This window comes from Aspergillus vadensis, assembly GCF_003184925.1.
Source record: "Aspergillus vadensis CBS 113365 unplaced genomic scaffold BO88scaffold_5, whole genome shotgun sequence".
Taxonomy (NCBI): Eukaryota; Fungi; Ascomycota; class Eurotiomycetes; order Eurotiales; family Aspergillaceae; genus Aspergillus; species Aspergillus vadensis.
In genome coordinates this window covers 345,735-359,175 of record NW_020292043.1, presented here as the reverse complement: position 1 = coordinate 359,175, position 13,441 = coordinate 345,735, and the positions used below count along the sequence as shown (strand labels likewise).

Genomic DNA, 13,441 nt, shown 5'->3' with positions numbered 1-13,441 from the left:
CAATATCGACCACCGGTCAGGTCAGGATATCTCCGCCCGGTGGAGGCCTGGACGCCGGCTTAGGTTGGCTGGGCCAAAAGTAGATAGTGGATGAAGTAGTAGTCTGGTACCTTAAGTTTGGCCAAACTCCGCCGTCGATCGAGAAGAGGGGCTCCAATGACGGGTGGAATCGGAGCCCTGCACTTCACCGGTGATGGCCGTTTATGGAGCCTCGGAATGTGTTTGCTTGGTAACTCTTTTCCTTTCTTTTCTGTTTTATTTTCTTCCTCTTCGTACAAGGCTATCAATTGTCTGCTGTCGAATCCCCTTTCGTAGTATCATTTCCTCTGTTGTTTTGGGTCATATCTTGATTGATGAGTGTCGATCAGAGAAGAGGAGAAGGAGGAACCGAGACTCCGAATCAGGCGGGGAGGAGATCACGTGGCTGCGCGTCATTTCCCGCTTACAAATGAGACTGTGTGTTGATATGCTGGAACTTGAGGCTCAAGGGCAGCCGAGGCAACGAAACTAGAAAATGCGATGGGTCGCATTGAAGGAGGCTAAGACAGTTAACTAGTTAAGTTAGTGAGATAGCTAATCAACTTAGTTAGTGGTAAGAGGAATAATAAGCAGCAACTATGCCGGAGCGCCAACGATGACGATGGAGGGAACCGACTGAGACTCCCATCGTCGCAAGTGCCGTCAGGAATTCGGTGCCTGATTTGCTCACAAATTGGGAGTAGAAGCGGGTAACAAATCCGGAACTCTTAACTCTGTGGTAGAGAAGACTTAGTATAGTCTAGTCTCCGTAGTCAGTTACTACTTACTATAGGATCGGAGCACTGTCGGGCGCCGGCAAGGTTTGCTAAGTTGTTAACAGTGCTGCTAAGTCTCGCCCCGTCAGGGGTTACTTCCCAATCGGTCCGTCTCCGCCGCACACTAATCTTAACTTCCACCCCCCCGATACTAATTACATTTAGTTATCCTCGACCAGCCAAAGGCTCCCTGTCTACCAAAGTACCTTAGAAAAAGCCCGCAGGTGGAGTCGGCAGTCTTTTTGCGTCCTGTCGCAGGGACCAACCATGGCAATAATGGAACGATCGAACTATTACCGACCCCCTCTCTAGTCTCTACTCATGATTCATGACGCTAAGAAGGGCTCGGTTAAACCCGGTCATCGGTGTGACCACATTAAAATCGGTAATTCTGTACGTTGATATCCCAACAGTTGTCAAGGTAGTTGAAACCACAAGGGCAGTATAGAAGTGAAGAAGACGGGTGACGCTAAGAGAAGCGGGAATAAAGGCTAAAGAGGCATCAAGAATGAAAAAAGAATAATAAAAGAAAAACACAATCTAAATCATAGCATCATCATCATTGTAATCATCGCGATAGAGACCTTCGGGATCTCGCGCGGGCCTCCTGCCCAAAAGATCGCGCTTGTTTTCAAGATCCACCGTCCAGAGAGCAGATCCAACCGCGGTTGACATCAGGAAGAACATGGACAAAATGGGGATCAACTGAAGTATCAGGGCCACCGTCCCAAATCTGGGTTCCCTCGTGGTTGAGCGTCAGTATGAACCTCGGTTGATCTTCAAGGGGGTTTGTGTCAGGGGAAAGAAGGTTGAAACCCACGTGGTGTATTGCAATTGTCTGCGGCGAATCCTTTCTTTGCGCTGTTGTTTCGAAAGATCCAACAGCTGAAAGTATCGCCAATGGTGGAAGGGGCCCGCCCGGTAGCCGGTCAGCACGAGGAACATGGGTGTTCCAGCCACGGGAATAAAGTTCAGCGGTAGAAGCACAATAAATTCCACGATTTGCCGTAGAGAAAACGGTGCATAAACGGCGCTCTTGGTGGGCTTGCCGAGCCGTTTGACGACATCATCGCCCTGGGGGTACAAAACCCTCGACATGGTGACGAGTTCGCCATGACCCTCACTCACGAGCACCGAATCGAAGATGTCCACGAGGGTCTCATCAACGAAGAAGGCTTCAAAGAGAGCAGCGACAATGGCCGCCCCCTCTCCTAGAACCAGGAACGCGCCATTGATCCAGGCCCCGACACCCTGGAAGATGGACAGGAAAGCCACCTGAGGCAAATATGCAAATAGGAAGAGCAGGACGTAGATGAAAGCGGACAGGAGAACTATCGGGATCAAACGAGTCTTGAAAAGCGGCCAAAGGTAGCGATGCGATGCAAAATAATAAATGCCCTGTAGAAAGACCAAACAATCAGTTTCACGTCACAAAAGGGAACAGGCAGCAACATGGGCAAACATACCCGCAGGGGATATAACCACGCTGCTTTAGTAGTATCGATATGTCTGTGTGGCATGATCAGATAAACAAAAGGAGATTGTAACGCCAAAAGACAGCTGGTAGAAAAGGGGTCTGTATCAAAGCAGAAAAAGAGCGCAAGTGTGAGATGGAGAACGATGCGGACAAGGCACAAACACACCCGAGCACGGCCTCAACATCGTCATGCCCGCCAAGACCTTATCGATAAGCAGGCGGTGAAGAACAGCTATAAAGCTGAAATTTTCGCCCGCTTCAACCTTTCCTTTTCTTTTCTTCCATACATAAACTGAACACCTTCTTATTCACTCTGAGCTCCTTGACCGTGGAACCTTGGAGGGGAAATAGAAGGTCAGAGCAACTCGCTGACTTACCCCGAATTCTCCTCCTCAAGCGTGGAGCGTTTGGAAATATTTACAGTGGTACATCACTTTTGAAAAATTCGGCATGTTGCCTATTTCTCAACCTATGTAAAAAAAAAAAAACCTATAAAGGTGCTAGCAGTAAGGATGCTATGGTGACAATTGTTGCTTGATCACATCTACAATCCCTCCCAGATGGTGAACGATTGCTGTCGGCTTGACATCAGGCAACGCCTTGTCGACCCAGCTTGCCTCAGCCCGGTCTACCCAAATGGCATTCATACCCACATTGCGGGCGCCTGCAATGTCAAATGGATTGCCACTGACTAGCCAGATATCCTTCATCTCCGACTGGTTCCGGCCGACGCACTTTGCCAGATAATTGTAGACTGCTGGAGCGGGCTTGTACTGCTTCACTTCGTCGACGCTGACAACATCTCTAAAGAATGTTTTGTGCTGCGATAGAACCGTCGAGCTCTCCACACAATTGGCTATCATGCCCCGGGTGCCATTTGAAAAGATAACTGAAGTGACTTGCGGGAAGACTGAAAGTTGATTCAAAGCGTCTTCGACATCGGGAAAGGGTGTCAGTCTATTGTAGGTCGCCATCAGATGCTCAATCTCCTTGTCTCCCAACGAGGTACCCGTATCATCCAAGGCATGCAGAAGGGAATTCCTGGTGACTTCCAGGAAGGTGAGATAGCGCCCTGAAGCATGAGACGATTAGCCAACGTAGAAGCAAGACCCGCGAGACCACAAAACATTACAACATACCCATGCTGTTCAGCCTGAAGGTGTATTCAAGCTGGTAGCGTCTCCATGTCTGTGCCACGGTGCGGGCCCGGGCACCGTCATTCAAGAAGCGCTCCAGCTCACGAGTGACAGCCTCGAAAGAGAGCAATGTGCCGTAGATGTCGAACGCAAGAACAATATCCCCCATCATGTAATTGAGTGTTCCAGCGCAATCGACTCTCGAATAGATGTGGTCGTAAGAAGACAAGAAAGAAACACGGCTCCCGTAAACTCAACTACTGATGTAAAAAAGGGCGATTGACGATGATGTCAAGGGCCTCACTCATCGACCCAACCGCCTCACCACCACAAACACCAACCCAACAACCTTCCCAATGAAACCACAATGACAGCGCCAGACAGCGAAAACTACCAGATATTCCGCGATTGCGTATCGAGCGCAATCGTCGCGAAATTCTCTCCGACACCTCGAACCAAGAAAGCGCGACGTCCGCGCACAACCCCGCGCCAGAAGTCCAGCAGTCGAGCAGACCCAAAACCAGAGGCAGAACAGATCCAACAAAATGAATTCACCAAAACAGATCCAGAAGACCTCGCTGACTTTATCGACGTGCGTAGCCTACACCTTAGCCCAAATCCAACTATCACAAGAACAACAACACCCAACTAACAACACCGAGAGGAGACAAGAGAGAGCGAGAGAGCGGGGTATTCCACCCCCTCCCCCTCTCCCCCTCTCTTCACTACCAAAAAAACAGTTCATAGCCACAGAAACCTTCCCATCACTCCAACCACCAACACTCCAAACCCTCACCTACGACCCCAACACCGACTTCACAAGTGACAAAGAATACAGCCCGCAACACCTCGCCGAAAGGACCTCGCACACCCTACCCGCCTCCATCACAGATACCCTAACAGCGTACGCGGTCATTGAATCGGCCTCCGACATTCCCTATTTCCTCGCGCCGATACTAGGCGAGTACGTAGCGTCGGTGACGAAGCCGCCGCCAGTGTGGGCGACTACGCGCACGGATGCGTGCGAGATCTGTGAGCGGGATTGGATTCCGCTGTCGTATCATCATTTGATTCCGAGGAGTGTGCATGCCAAGGTGGTCAAGAAGGGGTGGCATGAGGAGTGGAGGTTGAATAGTGTGGCGTGGTTGTGTCGTGCGTGTCATAGTTTTGTGCATCGCATGGCGAGTAATGAGGAGTTGGCGAGGGAGTGGTTTACTGTTGAGAGGATTTGTGAGAGGGAGGATGTGATGGATTGGGCGAGGTGGGTGGGGAGAGTGAGGTGGAAGGCTAGGTAGATGGTTACGTGTAGTTTTGGATATGATACCATGGGTTGGGTTGGGTAAATGTGGACGGCCGTTGTAGATGGGTATAGAACTTTGATTTGTAGACTCCTTTCTATCCGGGTGGTGATGATGCGTAGTACTTTTGGTATAGGCTCATCCCCGGAATCGTATTGTACAAAATGGGTTGCTCAGCCACACGCTTTGGGGACATGCAGATGAGAAACATGGTAACAGCCAAGGGGTATGTATGTAGAGGTGGACGATGGATGTCCGCTAAAAATACAGATGCCAGAAGTTGAGAGTGGAAAAGGGGGTGTGAATGTGAAGCCGGAATGTCGATCAGAGGTATCTCTTCTCGAAGACTTCCTCGTAGCATTGGATGTGGTCGCCAACGGCAAAGTCGGTCCAGCCATCGAAGCCGATACCACATTCCGTGTCTTTGCGCATCTCCGTTACGTCCTTCTTGACGTTCTTTAGAGACGTGATTGAGCCTGCGGCCAGTTAGTCAACTGTCATAAGTAACACCCCATTGAGGGATTCAACTCACCATCGTAGATTGTCTCATTACCTCTGATCACACGGACCTTCTTGGCCCGATTGATCATTCCGTTGCGCACCTTACATCCTGCGATGGCTGTCTTGTTACGTCCCTTAACCGTGATTTCGAAGATCTGTCCGATCTCTGCTTCTCCTGTCACACGCTGGCTGACGTTTGGTGCCAGCTGCTCGCTCAGGATGCTCTTGACATCATCAATGAGTTTGTAAATTACGTTGTGGTTCATGATGTTGACGCCGCGCTTCTCGGCCATCCGAGAAATCACAGGGTCGACAGGCATGTTGAACGTGATAATGTGGCCATTGGCCGTGGCCGCGTGCTCGATGTCGAACTCACTAATCGGGCCTACTTCGGAGCGAAGTACATTGGCGTACACCTCGTTGTTACCGACAGCAGTGACCGAGTTGAGAACGGCCTCTGCCGAGCCACCAACGTCGGCCTTGATGATAAATTGCACTGGCTTGGGGCCGGATTGTACAGTCTCCTCGGCCTGGTCCGCGCCAGCCACTTCTTGACGGCGTTTCTCAAGCTTTTCGCGACGCGCTTCGTTGATAGCGGTCATGTCTTCACTCAGTTTCTGTGTCTCAGCCCGTTCCAACCGGTAGTCCACAACGCTCTTAGCGTGCTGCTCGTCATCAGCCTGCAAAAGCTCGGTGCCCGCCGCTGGCTGTTCTCGCCAGCCATCAACCTCCACTGGCATGCCAGGAGTGGCTTCGGGAATTGTCTGACCAGCTTCGTTCCGAAGTGTGCGCACGCGCGCCCAGGTGGTGCCAGCAACAATGATATCTCCCGTTCGGAGTGTTCCCCGCCGGACAAGTACAGTAGCTACACGGCCATAGCTCTTGGTGGTGCCCTCGATAACCCATCCTTCGACGTTACCCTGGGGGTCAGCCCGGTGGTCGAGCACCTCTGACAAGGTAATAATTGCTTCTTCAAGCTCCAGCATTCCCTGGCCGGTCTTTCCACTTACGCCGATTGCTTGTACGTCACCACCAAAATCCTCGACGTGTACACCGTGCATCGAGAGGTCCTGTTTCACCCTGTCGGGATTGACGCCTTCCTTGTCCATCTTGCTCATGGCAACAATGATGGGGACATTAGCAGAAGCGGCATGCTTAATTGCCTCAATCGTTTGGGGTTTAACACTGTCATCCCCCGCAACCACAAGGACCACAATATCGGTCACGTCCGCACCACGACGGCGCATATCCAAGAAAGCAGCGTGGCCAGGGGTATCCAAGAAGGTGATGGTCTTTCCGGAAGGCATAGCCACCGAGAATGCACCAATGTGCTGCGTGATACCTCCGTGCTCCGTTGCGACAATCGAGGACTTGCGAAGCCAGTCTAGGATGGTGGTTTTGCCGTGGTCAACATGTCCCATGATCGTCACGACCGGGGGCCTGACAGGTAAGCTTGACTTGTCTTCTGGCTCTGGCGCTGCGGTCAAGTCACCCTCGCCACTGTCAAAAATGGGTTCATAGTTGTATTCAGATGCGATCAGACCGGCGGTTTCGGCATCAAGGACATGATCGTACGTAACGTCGTCGAAACCCATATCCTCCATACGTTTAACGAACTGTGCAGGACGGACGCCAATGACGTCTGCAAGACTGCTGACGCTGATGAACTCGGGGAGATATAGAGGGCTGACATTAGCTTGCATCTCCTTCTTGCGCGCTTTCTCCTTCTTCAAGCGCTTCTTCTCTTCGCGACGCCTCCGGCGCTGAGACTCCTCGTCCTCGTCAAATAAATCCTCCTCATCCCTACCAGACTCGCGTTGCTTGCGACTGGCCTTTCGTTTCGGTTTCGTTTCCGGGACATCATCTTCACGTACTTTGATGTTCTTCAAAGATGACGGATCCCAGGTCCAAGGGTCACTAGCTTTCTTTTCCTGTTTGTCTTCCTCTGCTTGCTGCTGCGCTTTCCTCTCTTCCTTCTTTGCCTCCCTCTCTTCTTTCCTTGCCTCTATTTCCTTTTTCCTTGCTTCCCTGGCTTCCTGGACGGATATTTCTTTATCGACATTAGAGTCGAACACAGGTCGTGGACCGGCAAATTGCCCTTGACTTGCCATATAACCTCTGAACGCTGTTTCCCTTGAGCCGAGCCCTTCAGCATTCCCGCTATCCTTATCAGACAAAATAGACTGGCCCAATTTTCGAATCTTTGTAGCTTCCTCGTCTGCGTGGCGATGGCGGGGTGAGCCCCGGTGCCGTTGCGGCCCCTCGTGCAGGTTTGGCCTGGGTGCTTTGCAGTGCGGGCAGACGGTATGCTGCCCGTAACATCTCGTCTGACAATCTGGACAAGTCCAGCCTGTCGACCGCTTGTGCTTGGGCACTTTGTTGACGTTGACTTCGAGTGACCTGTCGGGCTGTAGAGACAGGCTTTCCTTGTCCTCACTGTTAAGACCCGAGCGGCGCCTGGGGAATGCATCGGATTGCCTGGGCTTGAAGCCAGTTTCACGCCATCTCGTGCTCGGCCATTGTTCTTCCGTGCGGCCCTGGGACCGCCCTTCCTTCCATCGTTGTTGCGATTGCTGTTGCCTCTCTTTACGCAGCCGGTCTTGCTCTTGTCTCTGTAATTGTTGTTGCTGTCGCTGTTCTTCTTGTTGCCTCTTTGCGACTAAGGAGTCTCGAATAGCCTGCTCCGCCGGACTCAGCCCAAGCGGTCTCTGTGCTTTGCTTCCCCAACGATTACCGAACTTCGGGCCCGTAGGTGCTGAGCCGGAGCTTGTACCTGCAACTGGTTCACCAGGACTGTTTGATGGCGGAGAATCGGATGAATCGAGGCGAAGAGGAGAGATTCGAAAATGCCGTCGAGGCACCAAGCCTACTACGGGAGTGAAGGCAGCATTTCTGCGGGCGGTTGCGCACGACCATTCGACACCGTGACGACGGGATAGCTGGAAGAAAAGGATGACTATTAGCTCAAAAGCTGTGATGTTATAATGAAAATTCAACTCACTTCCAAAGCAGCCCGTCTGTGCATGATGTATTGTCGTTGCTCACAGCGAAACCCTCGGCGCCAAAACTGCGGAGAAGAACATCGGCGCCGTAAGTAACCAAAGTAACGCTGGTGTATCCGCCCGTATGCCGCCTGCTGACTCATCCCGCGGGTCCGCCAGTTTTCCGCCTCACGTGCGCTCGGCGCCATCGCCGAATCGGAGGCGAGCACTCTCGCGACATCAATTGCGCTCTTCTTCTTTCTCGTCGTTCTGATAAGCTCCGTCTCTTCCTCCTTCTTCCTGTCTGTACAAAGACTCCTGGGTTCTCGGGATTAAGAGATCAGCTGCGTCGTTCGGTGCGATTCCGTCTTAGGCTCTACGACTCGATCTCCTTTCAACTTTCAGTTTCCCGAACCTGTAATACTTCCCCGCAATGGAGTCCGAGGCATTCGAGGACATGCAGAAGGGGGGCGGAACCCTTCGCACCCTCAAGGATTTGGGTGCTGGTGCTGCTGGTGGAATTGCTCAGGTGCTTCTTGGTACGTCATAATCATCGCTTCATGTTCTTTGAACATATACATATACCACCCCCGATGCAATTGCGTGCACATGTCCTCCGTATACGGAGTATCCCATTACGGTGAGAGATGTGCTGGCGCATTGCTTTATCATGCCTTATCTTGACTATCCCTCATCACTACCACAAATCTCTACTCAAAGCGCATACTAACAATGCACAGGACAACCTTTTGGTGGGTACCCTCTCTCTCTCCAACCCGAGAGTTCTCCTAACAATGAACAGACATTGTCAAGGTCCGCCTGCAAACCACCACCCAGTATTCCAGTGCTCTGGACTGCGCCACCAAGATCCTGAAGAACGAGGGCCCCTTCGCCTTCTACAAGGGTACTCTGACTCCGTTGATCGGAATCGGTGCCTGCGTAAGCAGTCCCCAATTATCAGTCCCCTTTTCACTCATAGTAACCGGGCCCCCAGGTCAGCGTTCAATTCGGTGCTTTCCACGAAGCCCGCAGACGTCTGGAGAAGCTCAACAAGAAGAAGTACGCCGACAGCACTCTCTCCTACACCCAGTACTACATGGCCGGTAGTTTTGCCGGTCTCACCAACTCCTTCCTGTCCGGCCCTATCGAGCACGTCCGTATCCGTCTGCAAACCCAGCCCCACGGAGCTGATCGTCTGTACAACGGCCCCATCGACTGCATCCGCAAGCTCTGCAACCAGGGCGGTGTCCTCAAGGGTCTCTTCCGCGGTCAGAACGTCACCTACCTCCGTGAAGCCCAGGCCTACGGAACCTGGTTCTTGGCTTTCGAGTACCTCATGAACCAGGATGCCAAGCGCAACAACGTCAAGCGTGAGGATATCTCCAGCTTGAAGGTCGCTACCTACGGTGGTCTGGCTGGTGAGGCTCTCTGGTTGTCCAGTTACCCCTTCGACGTCGTCAAGAGTAAGATGCAGTGCGATGGCTTCGGCGCCCAGCAGCAGTTCAAGAGCATGACCGACTGCTTCAAGAAGACCTATGCTGTTGAGGGTCTGGCTGGCTTCTGGAAGGGTATTGGTCCTACCTTGCTGAGGGCCATGCCTGTGTCGGCGGGTACTTTTGCTGTGTACGTTCACCCTTTCAACTCCTCCTTACTCTCCTGCTGCTGCTTTATGTCGAGTACCTGCTAATTGCATTACAGTGTCGAGCTTACCATGAGAGCCCTGGGCTAAACTACTTCGCCCCCATCGACTTAGCACAAGAAATGAAATAAAATAATACCCAAGTTTGGTGGTGGTTTAGGGTTTTGATATCCCCCGTTCTAGTTTTCTTTCGTTCATTCAACAGGCTCTGGAGGAAAAGTTCCGCTTAGACATCATCCTTTTTTTACAAACAATGTTAAACTCGCATGGTTATATAGAGTTATACGTTCTTCCTTCTGGCAAAGCATTCAGGATTTCAACACTTGGCCAGCTCAATATGATATGATATGATGATTCTTACTAGTACCCACATACTCAATCAGTAACCCTTCCAATCCCACAACCAACCAATCAACCACAAAGATATTGAAATCAAACCGCCAAGGAAAAATCCCCAAAGAAATCCTGCCACGCCGTAGGAAAATAAAACAAATCCAAGCCTGGGAAATCCCACTCTCGGACAAACTGCTCAGGTATAAAACTCTGCAGATCGGCCTGCGCATCAAATAACTCCCAAAATGGCGTCATCGCATTGGTGCCCGGTTGATTGGTATCGCCTCCCTCCCCTCCACTACTCATTCCTCCTGCATCCTCAATCGAGGCACCATTGACCTCCCTTTCCTGCAGAACACGACTGTATTTCTCAATACTCAATCGCAATATCTGCATATAGATATTATTGTTGTTCCCTATCCCTGTTGTTGTTGTCGCTGCTGCTGTTGTTGGGGCCGATTCCCCGTTAGTCCTAGTTAGCTCTTCAAGGAGTCTATTTCCATGATCTAGAAGCTCCGTGTGTTCTTCTTTTCGTTCGGGGAGGAGGCGCGATAATTTTAGGAGTAAGAGGAAGCAGAAGGCGCATTTGGCCCAGACGAAATCCATGGCGTATTTTAGTTTGGCGAGGTAGAAGTCGGGTTCGAGGCTGATAAGGCGGAGATGTTTTCGGGCGCTAGATTTGGCGGTTAGGAGGATGTTTTGCTCGATTGGGGACATTTCTCTACGTCGGCATATGGGTCAGTAGGTAGATATGGTTTGGGTTAGGGCTTGGAAGGGTTGGATAGTATGTACGCGACGTTTCCTACGCCCATGGAGCGGAGCGCTTTGCAGTGCAGGATTAACTCGGCCCAGCATTTTTGGACTCGTAGGGCGGCGAGGAGGAAGGGGCGTTCTTGGGTGGCGGATGGGGAGTTTTCTGGTTTTGTTAGTAGAGTTGATATATCGGTTTGGACATGGTGCTATATAGTGGTGGTACCGATGATGCGTAGCCAGTCGCTGGTTGAGATTAGTTGGAGAAATATGTGATGAAGATACTTGCTAGGAATTGACTTACTCGAACCATAGATCGAGATCTACCTTGGCTTCGTGTACAAACTCTGTGATGTCTGATCTTTGTAGTGTTTCTTTGGCGTCTAGAGTATCATTTACTCTTGCTACCATCTTGTTATCCAGCCTGTCAGGAACTAGATTGTAAGGCGCTTACCACGTATGATGTTCAGCTATTCAATATTAGTGCTAGGGTAACAACCAAATATAGGATGGGCATGCATACCTCTACCTGGGAGAAAAGCCGTAAATCTAAGACAGTAGACGTACGATGGCGAAGCAGAATGCGACATCGATGAGCGTTCCCTGTCACCCGGATGCCAGGAGGCTTCCCACCGTCGACATGGAATCTGTTTATACCTTTTTAGCATGCGCATATACCTGACTGGTACTGCATACTCACATATGATCAAGTACCAAGAGACCAAACCAAGTCCTAGATTTGCGCATGAGTGTACGCTCTTCATCATCCACCATCACACCTGTCATATCATGAACCCCTTCGGTCTCTTTCATCGTCAGTCTCTGTATCAGTTCTTCAAAGGCTTCATCTAGCCCCAAATCTAACGCCATTCTCGTTGCAAAGGATAAGATCAAGGACCGCTCAGCAGAGTAGCAGGCTACAATGAGCAACGCCTGCACGGATTCCAAGCAATTGAGGTTTTTATTCTGAATAATCACGTTTATCGATCTCTTGAGTTCGGCATGGAGTAGATCGGGGATCTGAGATCCAGACCCTGGAATTGTCAGCGACTTGTCACTTAATCGACTGGATTCTGTATCAAGCGTACTGATCTCAACTCGGCTGCCAATCGTGCAGATAGCATTAAACAGAATGCTACTCCGAGTGCGCACAGAGTTGAACGTGTCAATATCTGGATCAAAGACCGGGATATACCTATCCTAAGTCCCCTATGCATGAGCCCTGAACATCATGGCTAGATGGAAGATATCACATACACAGCCCTGAAAGAACCTATAGTGCATATTAGCAAATACCAGGAACCAGCACCAAATGTGACAGCAACATACGTCCTAAAGCACGACATAGCCTGATCAGCCGTCATCATCCCCCTACTAATAAAATCCAATACTGGCTCTTCCTTGATATCGAACCCTGAGCGTCGCAACCTGGTAGGCCGAGCAGCCTCCATTCCAGGAGTCGGGAACTGAAACACGCCAGCATCATGATCCCTATGGGTCACAGGATATCTAGCCCCTCGCCATGGATGATGATACCCACCCATTCCTCCCGTAGCAAGAAACGTGGGCATTGTCCCAGGATCAGACATGACATGAGCGGAAGCGGGAGAAGTGACAGCAATCTGCTGCTGTTGCTGCGTAGACTGACGTAGTAGTAGCTCGTTCACATTGCTTAATTGCTCCCGTAGACGCTGTACTTCTGCTTCGACATTCTCCAGGCGTCTGTACATGGTACTATCGTCAACACACGACAGCTCCAACAAAGTGTAAAAGACAGGAGATACAGAAGCAAAGTACATACAAGACAGCAAGATCCTTCGGAACCTCAAAGAAAACACATCGTTTCCTTGCACGTTTACATCTATCCATCTTCATCAGCATACTCATCTTAGAATTTATTAGTATATACGTACCTCGTACACGGCCGTTTACCATCGCATTTGACCTATACCACCCAACATATCAGTAAAACAATACAATCGAACCCAAGACACAGTGTCACATTCGTAAGAAAGATGACGTACTTTCGACTGCCGACAAGAAGTACATGCTTTCTATATCATTTATTCATGTATTAGCAGTACTTCTTTTATCCAGATGGTAGCTACTGCGCTAGTAGCATCAGCAGCTCATGTAACTCCAAAGGAGACCTAGGACTCGAACCAAGCATGCATACCGGGATACGCTTCTTCCCAACTGGAGCGGATACCGCGCAGGAGGATTCCTCGTCCGAGTCCATTATTTACTTTCCGAATAGGTATAGATGTTTGCACTAGATTAGGGATAACACTGGGTCAATTAATGCAGGGTATGCGCACTGATCGTCGGAAGACGGAAGAAGGAGTCGGTTTGGAATGGGGTAAATAGATTGAAACGGGGATGGCATGAGAGGAAAAGGCGGGGCCCCACGCCGTCTCGCCGGGGGATTGCCGAGTCGGCTATTGGAAGGTACTAACTACGAACTTGGTTTGTTTGCGGTTGGTTTTTATTTCAGTACCGGTTGTCTTGCTTCTTGTTCAAGTATTATACTAA

At 50.6% G+C, this 13,441-nt stretch overlaps 6 protein-coding genes across 6 annotated transcripts; 2 read left to right on the top strand and 4 right to left on the bottom strand.

The window, feature by feature from the left end:
• Window positions 1-1,069: 1,069 nt before the first annotated feature.
• Window positions 1,070-2,413, bottom strand: BO88DRAFT_360767 (EI24 domain-containing protein). Its single transcript, XM_025703859.1, has 3 exons — window positions 2,261-2,413; window positions 1,615-2,192; window positions 1,070-1,527 (listed from the first exon to the last, which is right to left on the bottom strand). Exons 1-3 carry the CDS (start codon window positions 2,312-2,314, stop codon window positions 1,335-1,337), a joined length of 825 nt encoding a protein of 274 aa, XP_025565269.1. The 5' UTR covers window positions 2,315-2,413; the 3' UTR covers window positions 1,070-1,334.
• A 331-nt stretch (window positions 2,414-2,744) lies between these two features.
• On the bottom strand, window positions 2,745-4,065 carry BO88DRAFT_402826 (haloacid dehalogenase, type II). The gene is made up of 2 exons (XM_025706207.1): window positions 3,411-4,065; window positions 2,745-3,343 (listed from the first exon to the last, which is right to left on the bottom strand). Exons 1-2 carry the CDS (start codon window positions 3,574-3,576, stop codon window positions 2,787-2,789), a joined length of 723 nt encoding a protein of 240 aa, XP_025565268.1. The 5' UTR covers window positions 3,577-4,065; the 3' UTR covers window positions 2,745-2,786.
• BO88DRAFT_433453 (HNH endonuclease) lies at window positions 3,732-4,702 on the top strand (the record flags this gene model as incomplete). Its single annotated transcript, XM_025709422.1, has 2 exons — window positions 3,732-3,999; window positions 4,148-4,702. The coding sequence occupies exons 1-2, from the start codon at window positions 3,775-3,777 to the stop codon at window positions 4,700-4,702; spliced, it is 780 nt and encodes a 259-aa protein (XP_025565267.1). The 5' UTR covers window positions 3,732-3,774.
• A 63-nt stretch (window positions 4,703-4,765) lies between these two features.
• On the bottom strand, window positions 4,766-8,281 carry BO88DRAFT_433452 (translation initiation factor 2). Its single transcript, XM_025709421.1, has 3 exons — window positions 8,208-8,281; window positions 5,238-8,145; window positions 4,766-5,181 (listed from the first exon to the last, which is right to left on the bottom strand). The coding sequence occupies exons 1-3, from the start codon at window positions 8,229-8,231 to the stop codon at window positions 5,030-5,032; spliced, it is 3,084 nt and encodes a 1,027-aa protein (XP_025565266.1). The 5' UTR covers window positions 8,232-8,281; the 3' UTR covers window positions 4,766-5,029.
• A 180-nt stretch (window positions 8,282-8,461) lies between these two features.
• BO88DRAFT_402824 (putative mitochondrial carrier protein (Ymc1)) lies at window positions 8,462-10,191 on the top strand. The gene is made up of 5 exons (XM_025706206.1): window positions 8,462-8,726; window positions 8,928-8,939; window positions 8,990-9,126; window positions 9,182-9,810; window positions 9,886-10,191. Exons 1-5 carry the CDS (start codon window positions 8,621-8,623, stop codon window positions 9,914-9,916), a joined length of 915 nt encoding a protein of 304 aa, XP_025565265.1. The 5' UTR covers window positions 8,462-8,620; the 3' UTR covers window positions 9,917-10,191.
• A 67-nt stretch (window positions 10,192-10,258) lies between these two features.
• Window positions 10,259-13,148, bottom strand: BO88DRAFT_383676 (putative C6 transcription factor; the record flags this gene model as incomplete). Its single annotated transcript, XM_025704673.1, has 14 exons — window positions 10,259-10,880; window positions 10,952-11,075; window positions 11,136-11,155; window positions 11,214-11,313; window positions 11,364-11,379; window positions 11,433-11,556; window positions 11,610-11,943; window positions 11,998-12,109; window positions 12,167-12,182; window positions 12,239-12,400; window positions 12,446-12,631; window positions 12,711-12,770; window positions 12,823-12,854; window positions 13,086-13,148. 14 exons carry the CDS (start codon window positions 13,146-13,148, stop codon window positions 10,259-10,261), a joined length of 1,971 nt encoding a protein of 656 aa, XP_025565264.1.
• Between the last annotated feature and the right edge of the window lie 293 nt (window positions 13,149-13,441).

Bases quoted from the DNA above. Each gene is read 5' to 3' on its own strand.
- BO88DRAFT_360767 (XM_025703859.1), bottom strand. From the start codon at position 2,314: ATGCCACACAGACATATCGATACTACTAAAGCAGCGTGGTTATATCCC. The intron at 2,193-2,260 runs GTATGTTTGCCC...GTCTTTCTACAG, and splicing joins CGTGGTTATATCCCCTGCGG to GGCATTTATTATTTTGCATC. The intron at 1,528-1,614 runs GTGGGTTTCAAC...GAGGGAACCCAG, and splicing joins AGACAATTGCAATACACCAC to ATTTGGGACGGTGGCCCTGA.
- BO88DRAFT_402826 (XM_025706207.1), bottom strand. From the start codon at position 3,576: ATGGGGGATATTGTTCTTGCGTTCGACATCTACGGCACATTGCTCTCT. The intron at 3,344-3,410 runs GTATGTTGTAAT...CTCATGCTTCAG, and splicing joins CTTCAGGCTGAACAGCATGG to GGCGCTATCTCACCTTCCTG.
- BO88DRAFT_433452 (XM_025709421.1), bottom strand. From the start codon at position 8,231: ATGCACAGACGGGCTGCTTTGGAA. The intron at 8,146-8,207 runs GTGAGTTGAATT...CTTTTCTTCCAG, and splicing joins ACAGACGGGCTGCTTTGGAA to CTATCCCGTCGTCACGGTGT. The intron at 5,182-5,237 runs GTGAGTTGAATC...AACTGGCCGCAG, and splicing joins TAATGAGACAATCTACGATG to GCTCAATCACGTCTCTAAAG.
- BO88DRAFT_402824 (XM_025706206.1), top strand. From the start codon at position 8,621: ATGGAGTCCGAGGCATTCGAGGACATGCAGAAGGGGGGCGGAACCCTT. The intron at 9,127-9,181 runs GTAAGCAGTCCC...CCGGGCCCCCAG, and splicing joins TGATCGGAATCGGTGCCTGC to GTCAGCGTTCAATTCGGTGC. The intron at 9,811-9,885 runs GTACGTTCACCC...ATTGCATTACAG, and splicing joins TCGGCGGGTACTTTTGCTGT to TGTCGAGCTTACCATGAGAG.